Genomic DNA, 15,976 nt, shown 5'->3' with positions numbered 1-15,976 from the left:
CCAGCACTCAGTCCCCTTTTGGGCTGCCCATGCTTCCTGTTCTGGAAAGTTGGCTTATACAGTGGTACCTCGACTTACGAACGACTCGACAACCGAATTTTTCGACTTATGAATGTCTCAACAGCTGAAAGCAAACCGCGGCGGTTTTAGATAGGGATTTTTCGACTTACGAATTTCTAGATAGGGTTGCTTCGACTTACGAATTTTTTCGTTTCCAATGCATTCCTATGGGAAATCACGTTTCCAATGGCGCTTTTCGACTTACGAATTCTTTGACCTATGAAGGTGCCTTCGGAACAGATTGAATTCGTAAGTCGAGTCACCACTGTACTGAATCAGACCATTGGTCCATCTACCTCAGTTTGTCTACACTGACTGGCAGCAGCTCCCCAGGGTTTCAGGAAGCAGTTTCCAAGCCCTACCAGGAGATGCTGGGGCCTTCTCCAAATAAGGCAGAGGCTGTACCAATGAGCTATAGACCTTCTCTACATAGGAGGAGGTCTCCCCCTGGGCTATAATTGGATCCTGGGAGCCAAAGTCAGAGAAGGGTGCTGAGAGTTGTTAGAAGACACCTATTCTTGTTACACAGATACCATACCCAGAGTTCCCTGAGAGGAGGGATTGATTGTCAAACCACTCTGGGAATTGTAACCCTGTAAGGGGTTTTTTAACAACTCTCGGCACCCTTAGCAAACGACGCTTCCTAGAATTCTTTGGGTGAAGTGGTACATCAGTAATTTATATATATGGTGTTTATGTGGCTATTCACTTCATTGGGTCTACTCTGAGCAGGTCTAGCATTGGATACAATTCTGGGACGCAGGTAGTGCTGTGGTCTAAGCCACTGAGCCTCTTGGGCTTGCCGATCAGAAGGTTGGTGGTTCGAATCTGCACGGCGGGGTGAGCTCCTGTTGCTCTGTCCCAGCTTCTGCCAACCTAGCAGTTCGAAAGCATGCCAGTGCAAGTAGATAAATAGGTACCGCTGTGGCAGGAAGGTAAATGGCGTTTCCGTGTGCTCTGGTTTCCATCACGGTGTTCTGTTGCACCAGAAGCGGTTTAATCCTGCTGGCCACATGACCTGGAAAGCTGTTTGTGGACAAACGCTGGCTCCCTTGGCCTGAAAGCGAGATGAGCTTCGCAACCCCATAGTCGCCTTTGACTGGACTTAACCATCCAGGGATCCTTTACCTTTTTTTACCTTTACAACCCCTTTCTCTTTTATTGTTTCTTGGAAGTTCGAAGTTTTTAAATTTTTTTGCTGTCCTGCAGTTTTGTATTTATTGGCCCAATTTTATTTCTGTTCTCAGTTTTCTGTTTCCTGATATTTTATGATGCATTGCAATTTGGTTCTTTCCGTTTTTGGCCATACATCACTTTAGAAATATATATTGAAAGGTGAAATAAAAATCTTGTAAATAAACCAAAGGTGCAGGGTATCTGCATATAAAGTGAGCTGTTCGAGAACTTTCAAGGAAGGCTGTAGAAATTCATTTTTAAGTAGGCCAAATGAAAAGGAAGCAAACACATCTTTCATTGCTGCTGTTTAGTTGTGATATTAAAGGATTTCCAAAGGAGCCGGAAATCATGCAGCTTTTAAAGAGATGATTTAAATATCCAAGCAGCAAGACTTTATGTCTCCTTAAAAGCTTCTGCTGGTGAAGGCAGGTGTTTCTGCCCACTAATGAGGACAGCTGCAATAGCAAAGAAATTCAGAGCTACAACAAGGACTCTAAATCAAGACGATTGATTTTACTGTAAGATTTTCCATCAGCTAAAATTTAAAAGAGTTGTTTTTTTAATTTTGAACATTATTCCCCAGAGGAACTTTGCAATTACACGTGACTGTTTATGTTTATGCTTCATGGTCAGTGTGAGATACACAAAATGATAAAAAAAGCATATATTGCTGTCGCAGGGAACAAAGGCACAGCGCAGAGTTAGCACCAGCATGATGCTTCTCTAATAGACCCTAGCCATAGAGTGGGAAGCATTAGCTGTGCAAGGATTCACACTGGTTCAGATTCATTGTTCGCACTTCTGTTAGGAACACTACATGCCACAATCAGTAGGCACAAGGCAGGTGGCACCTCTAGAACTCCAGGGAGGTGTAGTGGTTCGAGTGTCAAGCTAGGACTTGGGAGACCAAACTCCACTGGGTGACCTTGGGCCAGTAACTGCCTCTCAGCCTCATCTACCTCACATGGGGGCACGGGTGGCGCTGTAGTCTAAACCACTTGCCAATTGGAAGGTCGGCGGCTCAAATCCCCGCAACGGGGTGAGCTCCCGTTGCTCTGTCCCAGATCCTGCCAACCTAGCAGTTCAAAAGCAGGCCAGTGAAAGTAGATAAATAGGTACTGCTGTGGTGGAAAGGTAAACAGCATTTCTGTGCACTCTGGTTTTCGTCACAGTGTTCCGTTGCGCCAGAAGCGGTTTAGTCCTGCTGGCCACATGACCCAGAAAGCTGTCTGTGTACAAATGCCGGCTCCCTCAGCCTGAAAGCGAGATGAGTGCTGCAACCCCATAGTCGCCTTTGACTTTACCTTTACCTTACCTCACATGGCTGTTGTGAGGATAAATTGTGGAGAGGGAGAGAGCCAGTGGCATGCAGTCAGTTGCTTAGGGGAAAATGTTTGTCCCCTAAATGTTCCCCTGGTTCCTCCTTCCCAAATTCCGGGAAGCTTTTGCTCTGCTTAGGGAGAGAGGCATGATGCTCCAGCGGGTCAAAGAGCCCTTCAACCACCTTCCAAAAGCACACCCAACAAAGATACAGGAACACTCCAAGATCCTATCCCAAAGCCCAGGAAGCTTCTGTGTGGCTCAGGAAGGGAGGCACAATGCTCACACTTGCAACGTCAGCCCTCCACCAATTGCCCTCGCAATCTGTTGCCTCTGGCCCCGATGGCTCTCCTCTGGAAAATTTCACCACACACCGCACACTGGAGAGAGCTGTGTATGCCACCTTGAATTCCTTGGAGGAAAAGGTGGGCCGTAAATGAAACAAATAAACAAAGCTCCTTTTGGGTGTACATGTCCTCTGTAGATTGTGGCTCATCAAATCCTGCCAATATTATCTGAGCTTTTTGTATGTCTGGTTTGTATCATACACAGGTCTTGACAAAGGCAGCCAGTACAGTTTCCAAGTCGCAGCTATGACAGTCAATGGGACAGGACCCTCCTCCGACTGGTATACTGCAGAAACTCCAGAGAGCGATCTTGATGGTAATTGTATTTCTTTTCACAGCCATTATAACTTCCTTTTTGCTCATTCTGATTGTTGCCTTGCCCTTCAGCTAAGCTTGCGGTGGAGGTCAGGAGCATTCAGCTTCCAGGCCCATTGGAGCTGTTGTCTGAGTGCTTTCTCTGAGCAGAAGGTTTTTACTGGCTGCATGCTGTTAAAATTCTCCCTGTGTATATGGACAAGTGAAGCAGAAGTGAGAAAAGAAAGGCAGCTTCACTTCTCTCCCACTACGTTCCTAGCACCTGTGTTTAATTTTAACTTCTTTCCCAGCTGTTGCTGTTGCAACTTTTGCCAAAATTGTGATATTGGAGTGGTTACTGAAAGCCAGGTTTGTTTTTAACCGTATTGCTTATTCTTCCATCATACAATATCTCTGGGGGGATATCAAAAGAAACGATCTATTTGTGGCAGGCCAATGGTCTGTTGTTGTTTTTTAGTCGTTTAGTCGTGTCCGACCCCATGGACCAGAGCATGCCAGGCACTCCTGTCTTCCACTGCCTCCCACAGTTTGCTCAGACTCATGTTCGTAGCTTCAAGAACACTGTCCAACCATCTCATCCTCTGTCGTCCGCTTCTCCTTGTGCCCTCAATCTTTCCCAACATCAGGGTCTTTTCCAGGGAGTCTTCTCTTCTCATAAGGTGGCCAAAGTATTGGAGCCTCAGCTTCAGGATCTGTCCTTCCAGTGAGCACTCAGGGCTGATTTCCTTCAGAATGGATAGGTTTGATCTTCTTGCAGTCCATGGGACTCTCAAGAGTCTCCTCCAGCACCATAATTCAAAAGCATCAATTCTTCGGCGATCAGCCTTCTTTATGGTCCAGCTCTCACTTCCATACATCACTACTGGGAAAACCATAGCTTTAACTATACGAACCTTTGTCGGCAAGGTGATGTCTCTGCTTTTTAAGATGCTGTCTAGGTTTGTCATTGCTTTTCTCCCAAGAAGCAGGCGTCTTTTAATTTCGTGACTGCTGTCACCATCTGCAGTGATCATGGAACCCAAGAAAGTAAAATCTCTCACTGCCTCCATTTCTTCCCCTTCTATTTGCCAGAAGGTGATGGGACCAGTGGCCATGATCTTAGTTTTTTTGATGTTGAGCTTCAGACCATGTTTTGCGCTCTTTCACCCTCATTAAAAGGTTCTTTAATTCCTCCTCACTTTCTGCCATCAAGGTTGTGTCATCAGCATATCTGAGGTTGTTGATATTTCTTATGGCAATCTTAATTCCAGTTTGGGATTCGTCCAGTCCAGCCTTTTGCCAATGGTCTATCTGCTATCAAAACAACATGCAGGAGTTCTCTGGGGCCGTGGTTTTCCCTTGTTCTGAAACGCTTGAGCAGCCAGTTCTGAGCACTTGGACCTAGGATTTCCTTTCTAAATGACACCAAGCCAACCACATTTCCCATTGCCCCTGAAAAACACATCAGAATGACATGGTGGTGATGACCATACCACACTGGATCTTTAGCCTTCCAGTCTCCAACTCCTATCACTCCCAGCCAGCATGGCCAAGGGACTGAGATGCTGGGAGCTACACCCCAACACTTGCCCCTCTGGTACAGTTTTCAAATATGGATGCTTCATTCAGCTGTCATGGCTGATTGGCCAATGATAGAGCTATTCATGGCCCCATATGCAGCAGACATTTAAAGGGGTAGCATGTCACTTTAAATAATCACGCCTCTCCCCAAGGAATCCTGGGAAACCTAGTTTCCCTCACAATTTCCCTCACAAAGCTGCAATAATTGGTTTAACCCTTAATCCAATCCCTCTTCCCAATGAATTCAGTTGATCTTATGGGGGAACTGGGGTCTTCTAAGTACTCTCAGCGCTCTTTACAAACTACAGTTCCCAGGATTCTGTGGAGGAAGCCACAACTGTTTATGATACTCTTTTAAATGTATAGCTCAGATGGGAGCCATGTAGGGATATGAGATCCTTTCCCTCAGGTGGTTGTTGTTGTTGTTGTTGTTGTTGTTTAACAAAATGGGCTTTTGCAGTTGAAACCCCAATAACCACCTCACTGCTGAGAACGTCACCCTACTCCATACTTGGTTTTAAACCTGTTTCTGTTTGTTCACACTGCGGAAGCAAGCACAAGGGCAGGAAAACATTTAGAGGCAAGCCTGTACCTTGAATCACTGACCCAGTTCTGTACCCCAGTGCAGGGCCAGACTAAATTGCTTCAGAACACACACACACACACACACACACACACACACACACAGTGTGGCTTTTTAAACAACCATCACCTTGCAGCTTCAGGTTTTGGGATGGTTCCTTTGGCGAGACCTGCAAGGTTAGAGACATGCAAGGATCAGCTAAATTCCTTTGGTGCTGCTGTGCGGGTTGTTAACTGCAATTCCCTCTCTGCTCTTTTGTTGTAGAAGTTCCTTCACCGGATGCTCTCTCTTTTTGGCATCTGCAGTAACACACACACACACAAAAATGAAGAGTATCTCGAAGAAACTCCCTTAACTCCCTATGGATTGCCCATTTAATTAGTGTGTTTTGTTAAAGCGATTAGAAATCCAAACACTGCTGCTGATCCAAGGTTCCCTGGAAAGCCAGAATAGTCTTTCTGGCAGCTGGGAGCATTTTAAATATTTATTTTGAGCATAAAACATTATGCTTTTTTCTCTGAGGGGGGGAGGAAACCACTGGATGCTCAATTTCCCCCAAAACATCCGACTCAAACAGTTTAAGTAATCATGTTGGGGATCCTGGATCAGTCTTGTATAGGAATATTCTGGAGGAATATATTTATGTGTATTCTGGGGGTGCTGTTTAACTTCCTTTCGAGACAAGAGCAGATCTCCTCCATTTCTGCACTAGGTTCACTCTCCATTCAGCTCTTCCCAAATTCTGTGTTTACCTAGAAGAATTCCTGGAATTAATTCTAGAACTGGATAATGCCCAGTTTGCTCCAATTTTCCATTCATTTGCCAATGGGAAGCTGCACACGCCTCCTCTGCGCCAGAAGGAGTGCAAGAAATAGCATGTGCATGTGCGTGCGCGCACACACACTCCAGCCCACCATGGCGTCTGCGGGACCATAAACTGGCCCAAGCCACAAAAACTTTGCCAACCCCTGATTTATATGATCTCCTTACTCATAGTTGGATGCTGCTGAATACACACACACACACACACACACACACACACACACACACACTCCTTTCAGGTTGGAGCATTGTCACACTAATTGGCAGATTCACCGACTGGTAGAATCTTTTGCCCCAGGTCGCTCCTTAGGTGAACTTCTGTCAGTGTAGAAATATCCAGGACAGGAGTAACACATATGGCACCCTCCATATCTTCTTCTTCTTCTTCTTCTTCTTCTTCTTCTTCTTCTTCTTCTTCTTCTTCTTCTTCTTCTTCTTCTTCTTCTTCTTGTCGTTTAGTCGTGCCCAACTCTTCGTGACCCCATGGACCAAGGCATGCCAGGCACTCCTGTCTTCCACTGCCTCCCGCAGTTTGGTCAAACTCATGTTCGTAGCTTCGAGAACACTGTCCAACCATCTCATCCTCTGTCGTCCCCTTCTCCTAGTGCCCTCCATCTTTCCCAACATCAGGGTCTTTTCCAGGGAGTCTTCTCTTCTCATGAGGTGGCCAAAGTATTGGAGCCTCAGCTTCAGGATCTGTCCTTCCAGTGAACACTCGGGGCTGATTTCCTTCAGAATGGATAGTTTTGATTTTCTTGCAGTCCATGGGATCACTGCCTTGTTGTGGCGAAGGGGCTTAAATAACTTAGAGCAGGCATCCCCAAACTGCGACCCTCCAGATGTTTTGGCCTACAATTCCCATGATCCCTAGCTAACAGGACCAGTGGTCGGGGAAGATGGGAATTGTAGTCCAAAACATCTGGAGGGCCAAAGTTTGGGGATGCCTGACTTGGAGAAGTTATGTTTTGACCAAATGTGATCCACCTGGAGAAGGAACCGGCAAGCCACTCCAGTATCCCTGCCAAGAAAACTCCATATCTTGCTGACCTCCAACTCCCATCCACCCCAGCCAGCACACCCAATTGTCAGGTATAATGGGAGCCGCAGTCTAGCAATATTTGGAGGGCACTACATTGGCTGTCCCTGATCCAGGAATATGCATAGGTACAAATTTCTTCTCTGTGTTTCTGGGTAGACAAAAAAAAGCCCTCTGCACAGGAAAAAGGCTGAAGCAGGTGATATCGCTGAAATTCAAAGTTAATTTGATCAGAATTCCAATTTGCCTCCCTCCTACTTCACAGGTGAATTATGAATCGAACACTACTTCTCTTTAAATTCTTTCTCAGCTTTCAGTGGGGGAAAACCAACATCAATGCAGGAAACATCTGCACTGCTACCAGTTAACTATCCCATATCCCATCAAGTTTTGCATTTAAGCTATACCTGTGCCCTTCACCCTCTCCCTTTATTCACCCCTCCCCTTGTGGTTGTACACCTATGAGGACACATGCATGTGCTGTACAGTGCCTGGTATAAAGACTGTCCTTGAAGAGCAATGAAGGGTTATGAAAAATAGTAAAGTATCCTGAACATTTTGATGTGCCTCATTTTAATCCCTGCCCTTGAAATGCAACGTCCCACCCCTTTATGTCTGCTGCGTTTGAATATGTTCCTAATGATGTCCAGCATTCCAAAACAGCTTGCTTAATTTTAACAGTAAGAAATTGTATTGCATCTCAAATACGTGCACACAGTGGTCCAGGAGATACGTCAGAGCAACTTAACGGTGTCGTGTTTGTTTGTTTCTTTCTCTGCTCCTCCTTAAATGAAGCATTATTCAAGAATAGATTGACTTTGAGACTGTGGAGAGTGTGAAGCCCTTGCAAATGTTGCCGTGTGCATTATGCGACCTCTAACATTCTAATAAGACTTTCCAGTGCATCCAGCAGTTCCTCGGAAGAATTTTATTCTGCCCCCAAAATTCACTGCAAAGCCTATAAACTATCAAGGGCACGGACTGCAGAATCAATGACAGCACCGCTGAAAAGTATTAATCCCATCAGTTTTTTACTACCTCCCCTCCCCACCCCCCGTCACCCAACGTTTATAGTGGGAATACTTCACAATCAAAGGAGGCCCTTTTCTCGGAGTTTGCATCCGCATTTTGCACCTGAGTCCTTTTACCTCTTCCATATGGCTAAAATATGACAGGCCTCCTCATGGGGGGAAAAGATTGCGACTTGTTTCTTCCGCTCTCAAAGAGACAAGCTGCTTTCCTGCTCTTCGGAGGAGACTTGTGGTATGGTAGCTCCTAGGCAAACCTCCAGCAAAAGGCTTGCTTTCACCTCCAAAGGGTTTTAAAACACCCACCCACACCATTAGACTGGATAACCATCTCATTTCTGGCTTGCACGTGATAAAATGCAAACCAATGCATTGTTAATAGAATGATGTTGGTACAGTATATCATTATTTTCCTAGGCGGATATTTCTCCCCACCCCCCAAGTGCTTTAGTATTAATCAGAGGAGGCAGGGTGAGTGAAGAAAAAATGAAATATGCATGGTTGCGATAATGAATACCACAGACCTAGATTTTCGCCACATAATGTTAGAAGCACTTAGAAGCTTAAGTTGCTAGTCCATTGTTAGCTTACTGGCTTTTCTGAGCTTGCTTGCTGTTTTGTACCTATTATGAAATGTCTTTCTGTGAGTAATATATGCACACACAGAGAGAGAATGAGAGTTACTTCCACGTATTTAATTTATTGAACTTACTAGTTTTGTCTTCCGCCATCCTTTTCATAAAGGATAATTCTCGCTTCGCCGCTTGTCTGACTCTTCAAAGAATAATAATTCAATGATAGGAAGGCGAAAGCATAGTTTGGAGATGACTGCATCTGTTGAATGGCACAGTCAGACATCTTGTGCTTGGCGATGGAAAAAATTAAGTTGTGCGTTTAAAGAAGATAACCCAGCCTAGTTATTTTACAAGCTGTATATTTTAATGACTTGCATGCTACTTCTGCATGTGACAAGGATGTGGCACTTTGCTTCTTTCCAGAAACAATGACAGGTCAGCCTGAAATGTGCTCTTGCCGCCGATCAAACGCAGACGGTGGCACCGCTAACAGCATCTTCCTTTGACTCCTAGAATCTCAGGTCCCCGACCAGCCAAGCTCTCTTCATGTGAGGCCTTTGTCAACCAGCATTGTAATGAGCTGGACGCCGCCGCTGAACCCAAACATCGTTGTGCGCGGATACATTATTGGCTACGGAGTGGGGAGCCCGTACGCCGAGACGGTGCGAGTGGACAGCAAGCAACGCTACTATTCCATTGAACACTTGGGTAGGTGGAATTTTCACTCTAGGGCCGCTTAAGATAGAAACGCTTAGAAGCTTGGGGAGGGGGTGAAATGTGTTTCTAGGCCGTCTAGTCAAACTGTGTATTCCAGGCCATAAATGCAGAGTATCCCCAGGGAATGCCAGGGTACCCCCCAAAAAAACTGTGGATTAAGAATCCTGGATTTGTATACTTCAGTTCCTTTGGTGGAAACCATGTGCATTAAATGTATTGTGTGGAGGTGACCCAGGTCAGAAAGATCCTGCCACCCTTCGAGGCAATGAGTTCTCTTAGCAAATTACATTAACATTCAACTGAAAGCTGTCCTCTTGTTACTTGAGTCATTAGATGTCATCCTGTCATCTTCCTTGCCAATATAAATGAGAACCTGGCCCAGAGTAAACCCCATGTCCTCTTTGCATGCATGTGTGTGGTTTGTTGGTTTTTTTTTAGCATCCAACGAATGGTTGTGGCAGCCCAGGGCAAAATCGACTTGGGATTAATTGGGGTTTCCAATTAATTAACTTTGAGAACGATGAAGTTGAATGTGATGAAGTTGATGTGTTTGTTGGAGTGGGGATCAAGGTCCAGGGTGTGACTTTCGAAACAAATGTCTTGGCTACATGCTGTAGCACCAGGAGTAGGAGGAAATATCTTTATAATGACTGAGTTCTGGCTTTTTCTCTTGCTCAAGTGTGAACCTCTTTTCAGATTTAGGGTAGCCTCAGTTCTCTATGGAGTTGTATAGACTGCAATCACAGACTCAGTTGGGTGGATTGACAAAAAAAATCAACCCCCTTTCTTCATCATATCTCAGGATCAGCAGCATCTGAGGTTGGGGGTAGATCCACCCCCACAACTGCCTAAAATTGCTGCCTCGTTTTCTATTATATAATTCAGTAACTCTTATTGCTTGCATCCTTGCACTTAAATTACTGAAGGTAACTAAAATGATTTGTCTTATTACTTCCTGAAATATTCAGTTCTGGCCATTGGGGTATACTCTGGCAATAGCAAGGCTTGCTAAGTAGTATTTGAACATTTGAACATTTGAATATTTATGATCTACACTTTCATCAAACATATTAAGGCATAGGTTATACTTTATAACATAAAGCATTAGCCAGTCTATAAATATCTATAAAGCATCAATAAAGCATTAGTACTTTCTGGTTGGTTAAAAGGAAATATCAATCTTTATTTATTAATATTTATTTATACATTTCTATTCAGCAAGAGTCCAAGTCCTTGTCTCAGGGACACAAAAAGTGACCCCTTCAATTGTGGTGCTCTTTTGACAACCAGTGATGATGGAATTTGTCATGGTGATGTCATCTGTGCATTTTCACCTTTGCAGTAGTCAATAAGCAAACCTGTAGCTGAAAGGAAACTGGGCTATCTGTCCCCTAGAGCAGTGTTCCTCAACCTTGGGCCTCCAGCTGTTTTGGGACTACAACTCCCATCATCCTTAGCTAGCAGGACCAGTGGCCGGGGATGATGGGAGTTGTAGTTCCAAAACAGCTGGAAGCCCAAGGTTGAGGAGCACTGCCCTAGAGGAAGCCACTTTCTTAACTGGACTTCAACAGAGCACATTCATGGAAATATATCTCCAACTTGGTGCTCAACTAAATGTTACCTTACGCAAGATGAATTTGCAAACCTGCGCTTGCTAAGATGACAAGAAGCCATGTATAACTTTCCACCACCACCAGTTTTGCTTTGCCCTCAACTGGGCTCTGGTTTTGGTGTCTGACTGGGTGGAAATCAAATGAATCTGCATGGGAGGGATCCTTGTACATGGGAAGTATCAAACTTCTACCATTCCCCCAGTTCTCATCTACAAGTGCATTAAGTGGAATTTAGGTTTACAGGAAAAACCTCCCTATTCTTTCGCTTCCAAATATTGCATTTTTAAAGGAATGCATGATTATTTTTCAAGTTTGAATACACTCCCTCATTTTCCCAGCCTTAAATTCAGTTGCAGTATTCCTACATCAATTTGTGTTTTTTCTCTCTCTTGACATTTCTCCTAATATCTGTATTTTCCCAAGCTACACATTTTTGTGAGTAATTTCCCCTAGTATGATTTAATTTTGTACAATAGTTTCACTAATACAGGTACTTTGGTGCACACTTTTGGGTTAGAATCATAGAATGGAATCATAGAATCATAGAGTTGGAAGAGACCACAAGGGCCATCCAGTCCAACTCCCTGCCAAGCAGGAAACACCATCAAAGCATTCCTGACACACGGCTGTCAAGCCTCCACTTAAAAACCTCCAAAGAAGGAGACTCCACCACACTCCTCTGGTTGCAGAGCTATATCACAAAAGTAGTAGCAATTGGCCAGATAAACCAGGTGAGAGTAGCCAATGGGTCTCAAACCCTCCTCTGCATGGGAAGACAGGCTCCGGTGGATTAAGCAGATGAGATCAATAGTGGGTCCAATGGTTAAAAAGGCATATGCTATAGAGCAGGCATCCCCAAACTTCGGCCCTCCAGATGTTTTGGACTACAATTCCCATCTTCCCCAACCACTGGTCTTGTTAGCTAGGGATCATGGGAGTTGTAGGCCAAAACATCTGGAGGGCCACAGTTTGGGGATGCCTGCTATAGAGGGAAGTGAGAGGCAGGCATAGCTCATCAACCTGGGAAGGTAGCCTATCTACAGTAGGAGAAGGAAGACACTGATTCTAAACCTCTGCTGCCTTATGGGACATTTTCAAGAGAAGAAAAGGTTAAAGAGCAAACCCCACACAAATCCAGAGTGGAGTTCCTAAGATGGTTGGATGACACCTTGTAAGTCTCCTTCTGGCAACTCTTGCAGCCAACCTGGTGCCAAATGTATCACTCTGCTTTCCTTTGGACCACATCATCAAGGCCAAGAAGGGCCCCTTGTTGCCTGGGCAGCCCAGGACACACTGTCCAGGCTTGCACCCTGAGGAGGTCACTTCAGTGCTGCTAATACAGAGGTTTGACTTCACCCCTGGAAGCACACTCCATTGCCTCTCGAGACAGGTGGATTGCTCTAATACAGGCACCCCCAAACTTCGCCCCTCCAGATGTTTTGGACTACAATTCCCATCTTCCCCAACCACTGGTCCTGTTAGCTAGGGATCATGGGAGTTGTAGGCCAAAACATCTGGAGGGCCGCAGTTTGGGGATGCCTGCTCTAATAAGCGTAAAGTAGGTAGATTCATATTAAAATGTTAGATTAAAATTTTAGCCAATTTCCCCCCACTCCTCCACACCCCTAATTTCTATGAGATTCTGTTTCTGCTCTTTGCTAAAAAAGATCATTGGTGTGTCTCACAGTGTGACTTCCCCTATTCTTCTGACTTGGCTTGAGGATCAGAGGCAGTGCCCTTGCAGCTGTGACTGTTAGCATCAAGACAGTAACAGGCATGAGAAAGTGGAGTGTTTCTTTTTAATCTTCCTCCGTGGAGGCAAGAGTCTGATCTAGCAAACGGCAGATCACAAACTCAGGAGTCCCCGCCACCGCTTTCCTGAAAACAGCCTGTGTTTGTCTTGCTCATTAATTTCTTGGCATCCGGAGCGGCGCTAACACATTTTCCTAATCAAGTTGCTTTGCTGTGCAGGAGGCTCTGAGAAAAAAAGCCGATCTAATGATGGACTTGTTACGTCAACGACAGAGTCCGAAGCGTAATCGGCATTTCATACGCCATGGCTGCAATGCTGGTGGGGTTATTCCGAAGGGTGCCGTTGCTTCATAGAGAAGTTGAAATGCTAATGTGTTCCATGCTGAGTGGATGCAAAGTCCCACGCTTGACTTCTGAGCACATTCGTTCCTCCACTGCCAGTGTCTGAACACAATGGCAATCAAACCCTCGTACTTCCCCTGTGTCAAAATAGTGTCAGGGGGTGTTTCATTATCCATTATTCATTGTGTGCTTTCTCTGACACATTGCCTTGATGCCATATCAGGAAAAAAATGTGTTGAAAGGCGGTGGAGGGTGGAATGTGCGTGCTAGCTTCAGGGAAAGAAAGATCAAATTTTGAGGGAATGACTGCACAGGATCCTCTTAATGGCCTGCATAACAGCCTGATTTGCACACTAAGCTAAAGCCGTTGCTTAGCAGAAATACGTGGGGTCCTGGAGAAGAAATTGTGGCTGTTTGGCTCCTCCTTGGTTCTGCTGCTGAGCCAATAGGTTGTGGTTTTGCTTATTGTGTTTCTATTATGAGGAACGGCTTAGGGAGCTGGGTATGTTTAGCCTGGAGAAGAGAAGGTTAAGGGGTGATATGATAGCCATGTTCAAATATATGAAAGGATGTCATATAGAGGAGGGAGAAAGATTGTTTTCTGCTGCTCCAGAGAAGCGGACACGGAGCAATGGATTCAAACTTCAAGAAAGAAGATTCCACCTAAACATTAGGAAGAACTTCCTGACAGTAAGAGCTGTTCAGCAGTGGAATTTGCTACCAAGGAGTGTGGTGGAGTCTCCTTCTTTGGAGGTCTTTAAGCAGAGGCTTGACAGGCATATGTCAAGAATGCTTTGATGGTGTTTCCTGCTTGGCAGGGGGTTGGACTGGATGGCCCTTGTGGTCTCTTCCAACTCTATGATTCTATGATTCTAACCCAGGTCATGATTTAGCTTTTTCTAACCCCAAGCTGAAACCAAGGTTTCTCCTATGGTTCGCTTGCTGCTCATAGTTTGGCAAAGGTTGCCTGCTTTGTTCTGGGAGGCAACTAATTGGGAGGCAAACTACCCCTGAAACATGTGTGAGGTTGTGTAAAACTAAATCCTTTTCTAGCCTTTCTATTATGCTCACCGTGGAGAAATGTCTATGGTATTTGGATTTTGAAGTTCAAGTTTTGAAGACGTGAGCAGTGGTATAAGCACTTGCAGTTTATCACAGCTTGGTTCTCACATCACATTAACCCATAGTTTAACAATTATGGCTTGATGTGAACATGCAGCATGCTGTTTTATGTTGTAAACTGGCCTGAGCTCTTCAGATGAACAGCAGTATATAAATGCCATGAATAATAATAATAATAATCTTTCTCACTTCACTTCTTGCATATGTTTTACACATCCTCCTGGCCCTAGGCCTAGTCTCCAAAACATTGAGCGTTTGCAAAACATTAAGCCTTGGAGGGTTTCTATTATCATTGGAAGTCTCCATCTCTACTCAGAACCAATAAACACTTGTCTGTCTGTCTGTCTGTCTGTCTGTCTGTCTGTCTGTCTGTCTGTTCGTCTGTTTGTAGTACTTCTGTCCCAAGTTTCCTTGTTCAGCAGAAGGCAGCTAATCTCAGACATTGTAAAAGGCATTAAAAATGAACTAAAACACAAGAGGAGAGAACCAAAAGCCTAGCAAACCAGCAAGTAAAATGTGTTGTTCTTAAGGTGGGGCAATAAAATGAAACATAAAGTCAAAAGGATTATGTACCAGTTATGTCAATGCCAAGTGTATGATACAGCCACCAAAAGACCAAAAAACTTCCTAAACAGGAAGGTTTAAACAATGTGCTGGAAGGCTAAAGGGCAAAAAATGGACCTTCCTGGGTCCTGGGAGATGTCTCACTTGTTCCAAAAAAAGGATGGGTTTGGAACTGACTAGAACGCCCCCTTTAGCTACGCTTACATCAGTTTTATGCCAACGCAACTGCTATTGTTCTGCACCAACAAATGCTGGAAATAACGGGCACTGAGAATCCCATGGGCCTCTTAAAGATTCCTACCGGTAGCTTCCTTCAAAGTACTACAGCTCCCACCAGAGGAGGAGGATAATGACTGTTAGACCAGTTTAAGTTTGTAGCTTTGGCATTCCTGTGAGAGCATGTGTGCTTCCGATGCATAGCTGTCAAGTTCTCCCTTTTTTAAAGGGAAATTCCCTTGTGGTGAATAGGCTTCCTCGAGAGAAAAGGGGAAACTTGACAGCTATGTTCCGATGACGCTTCCCCTGCATCTTTCTTACAACTGGCTGCTTTAATCAATCTCCTGTCCTGATTGTGATGAGCCACAAGGAACACATTGCACCATGTCCCAGGATTTGTACCGATACACAAGTAATGATGCAGGCACTGACCTAACATTCCCTTAGTAGCTCAGACTCAGCCATCTCCCCACCCCCGCCCCATCATGACTTCTAAGGATGGATTATCAAATCACCATCATTGCGGGGTTTTTTTTGGGGGGGGGGACAAGTCATCCACAAAGTGACAACTCTTAATCTTCGAGCTGAGATGAAGCGATTGATTCCGTTTTAGTTCCTATTTTGCCATCGCTAAAAGACACTCGGTTTTTCAAAGTGCTTTTGCACTTGGAGTTTCATCTGCTTTTCATTCAGCAAACCTGAACACTAGTACCGTAGTAGGTGTGAAAAAGTTTCCAAAGGCTGGTGTTTGTTTGTTTTTTTAAAAAAAGGAAAAACCTTCTAAAGGGATGCTGAAAAGCAGTTCAGGTGCTGAGAGGGAAGAAGATC

The 15,976-nt window shown here is 44.7% G+C and overlaps 1 protein-coding gene across 1 annotated transcript in view; it reads left to right on the top strand.

The window, feature by feature from the left end:
* DCC (DCC netrin 1 receptor) overlaps positions 1–15,976 on the top strand; it is a 904,619-nt gene that overhangs the window by 760,707 nt on the left and 127,936 nt on the right. Inside the window, exons 14-15 of the mRNA XM_060280362.1 lie at positions 3,109–3,219; positions 9,336–9,530. Of these exons, the coding sequence (XP_060136345.1) occupies positions 3,109–3,219; positions 9,336–9,530 (306 nt within the window). The remainder of the gene's footprint in view (positions 1–3,108; positions 3,220–9,335; positions 9,531–15,976) is intronic.

Source organism: Zootoca vivipara, chromosome 11 (genome assembly GCF_963506605.1).
Source record: "Zootoca vivipara chromosome 11, rZooViv1.1, whole genome shotgun sequence".
NCBI lineage: Eukaryota > Metazoa > Chordata > Lepidosauria > Squamata > Lacertidae > Zootoca > Zootoca vivipara.
This window is presented reverse-complemented; position numbering and strand designations above follow the sequence as displayed.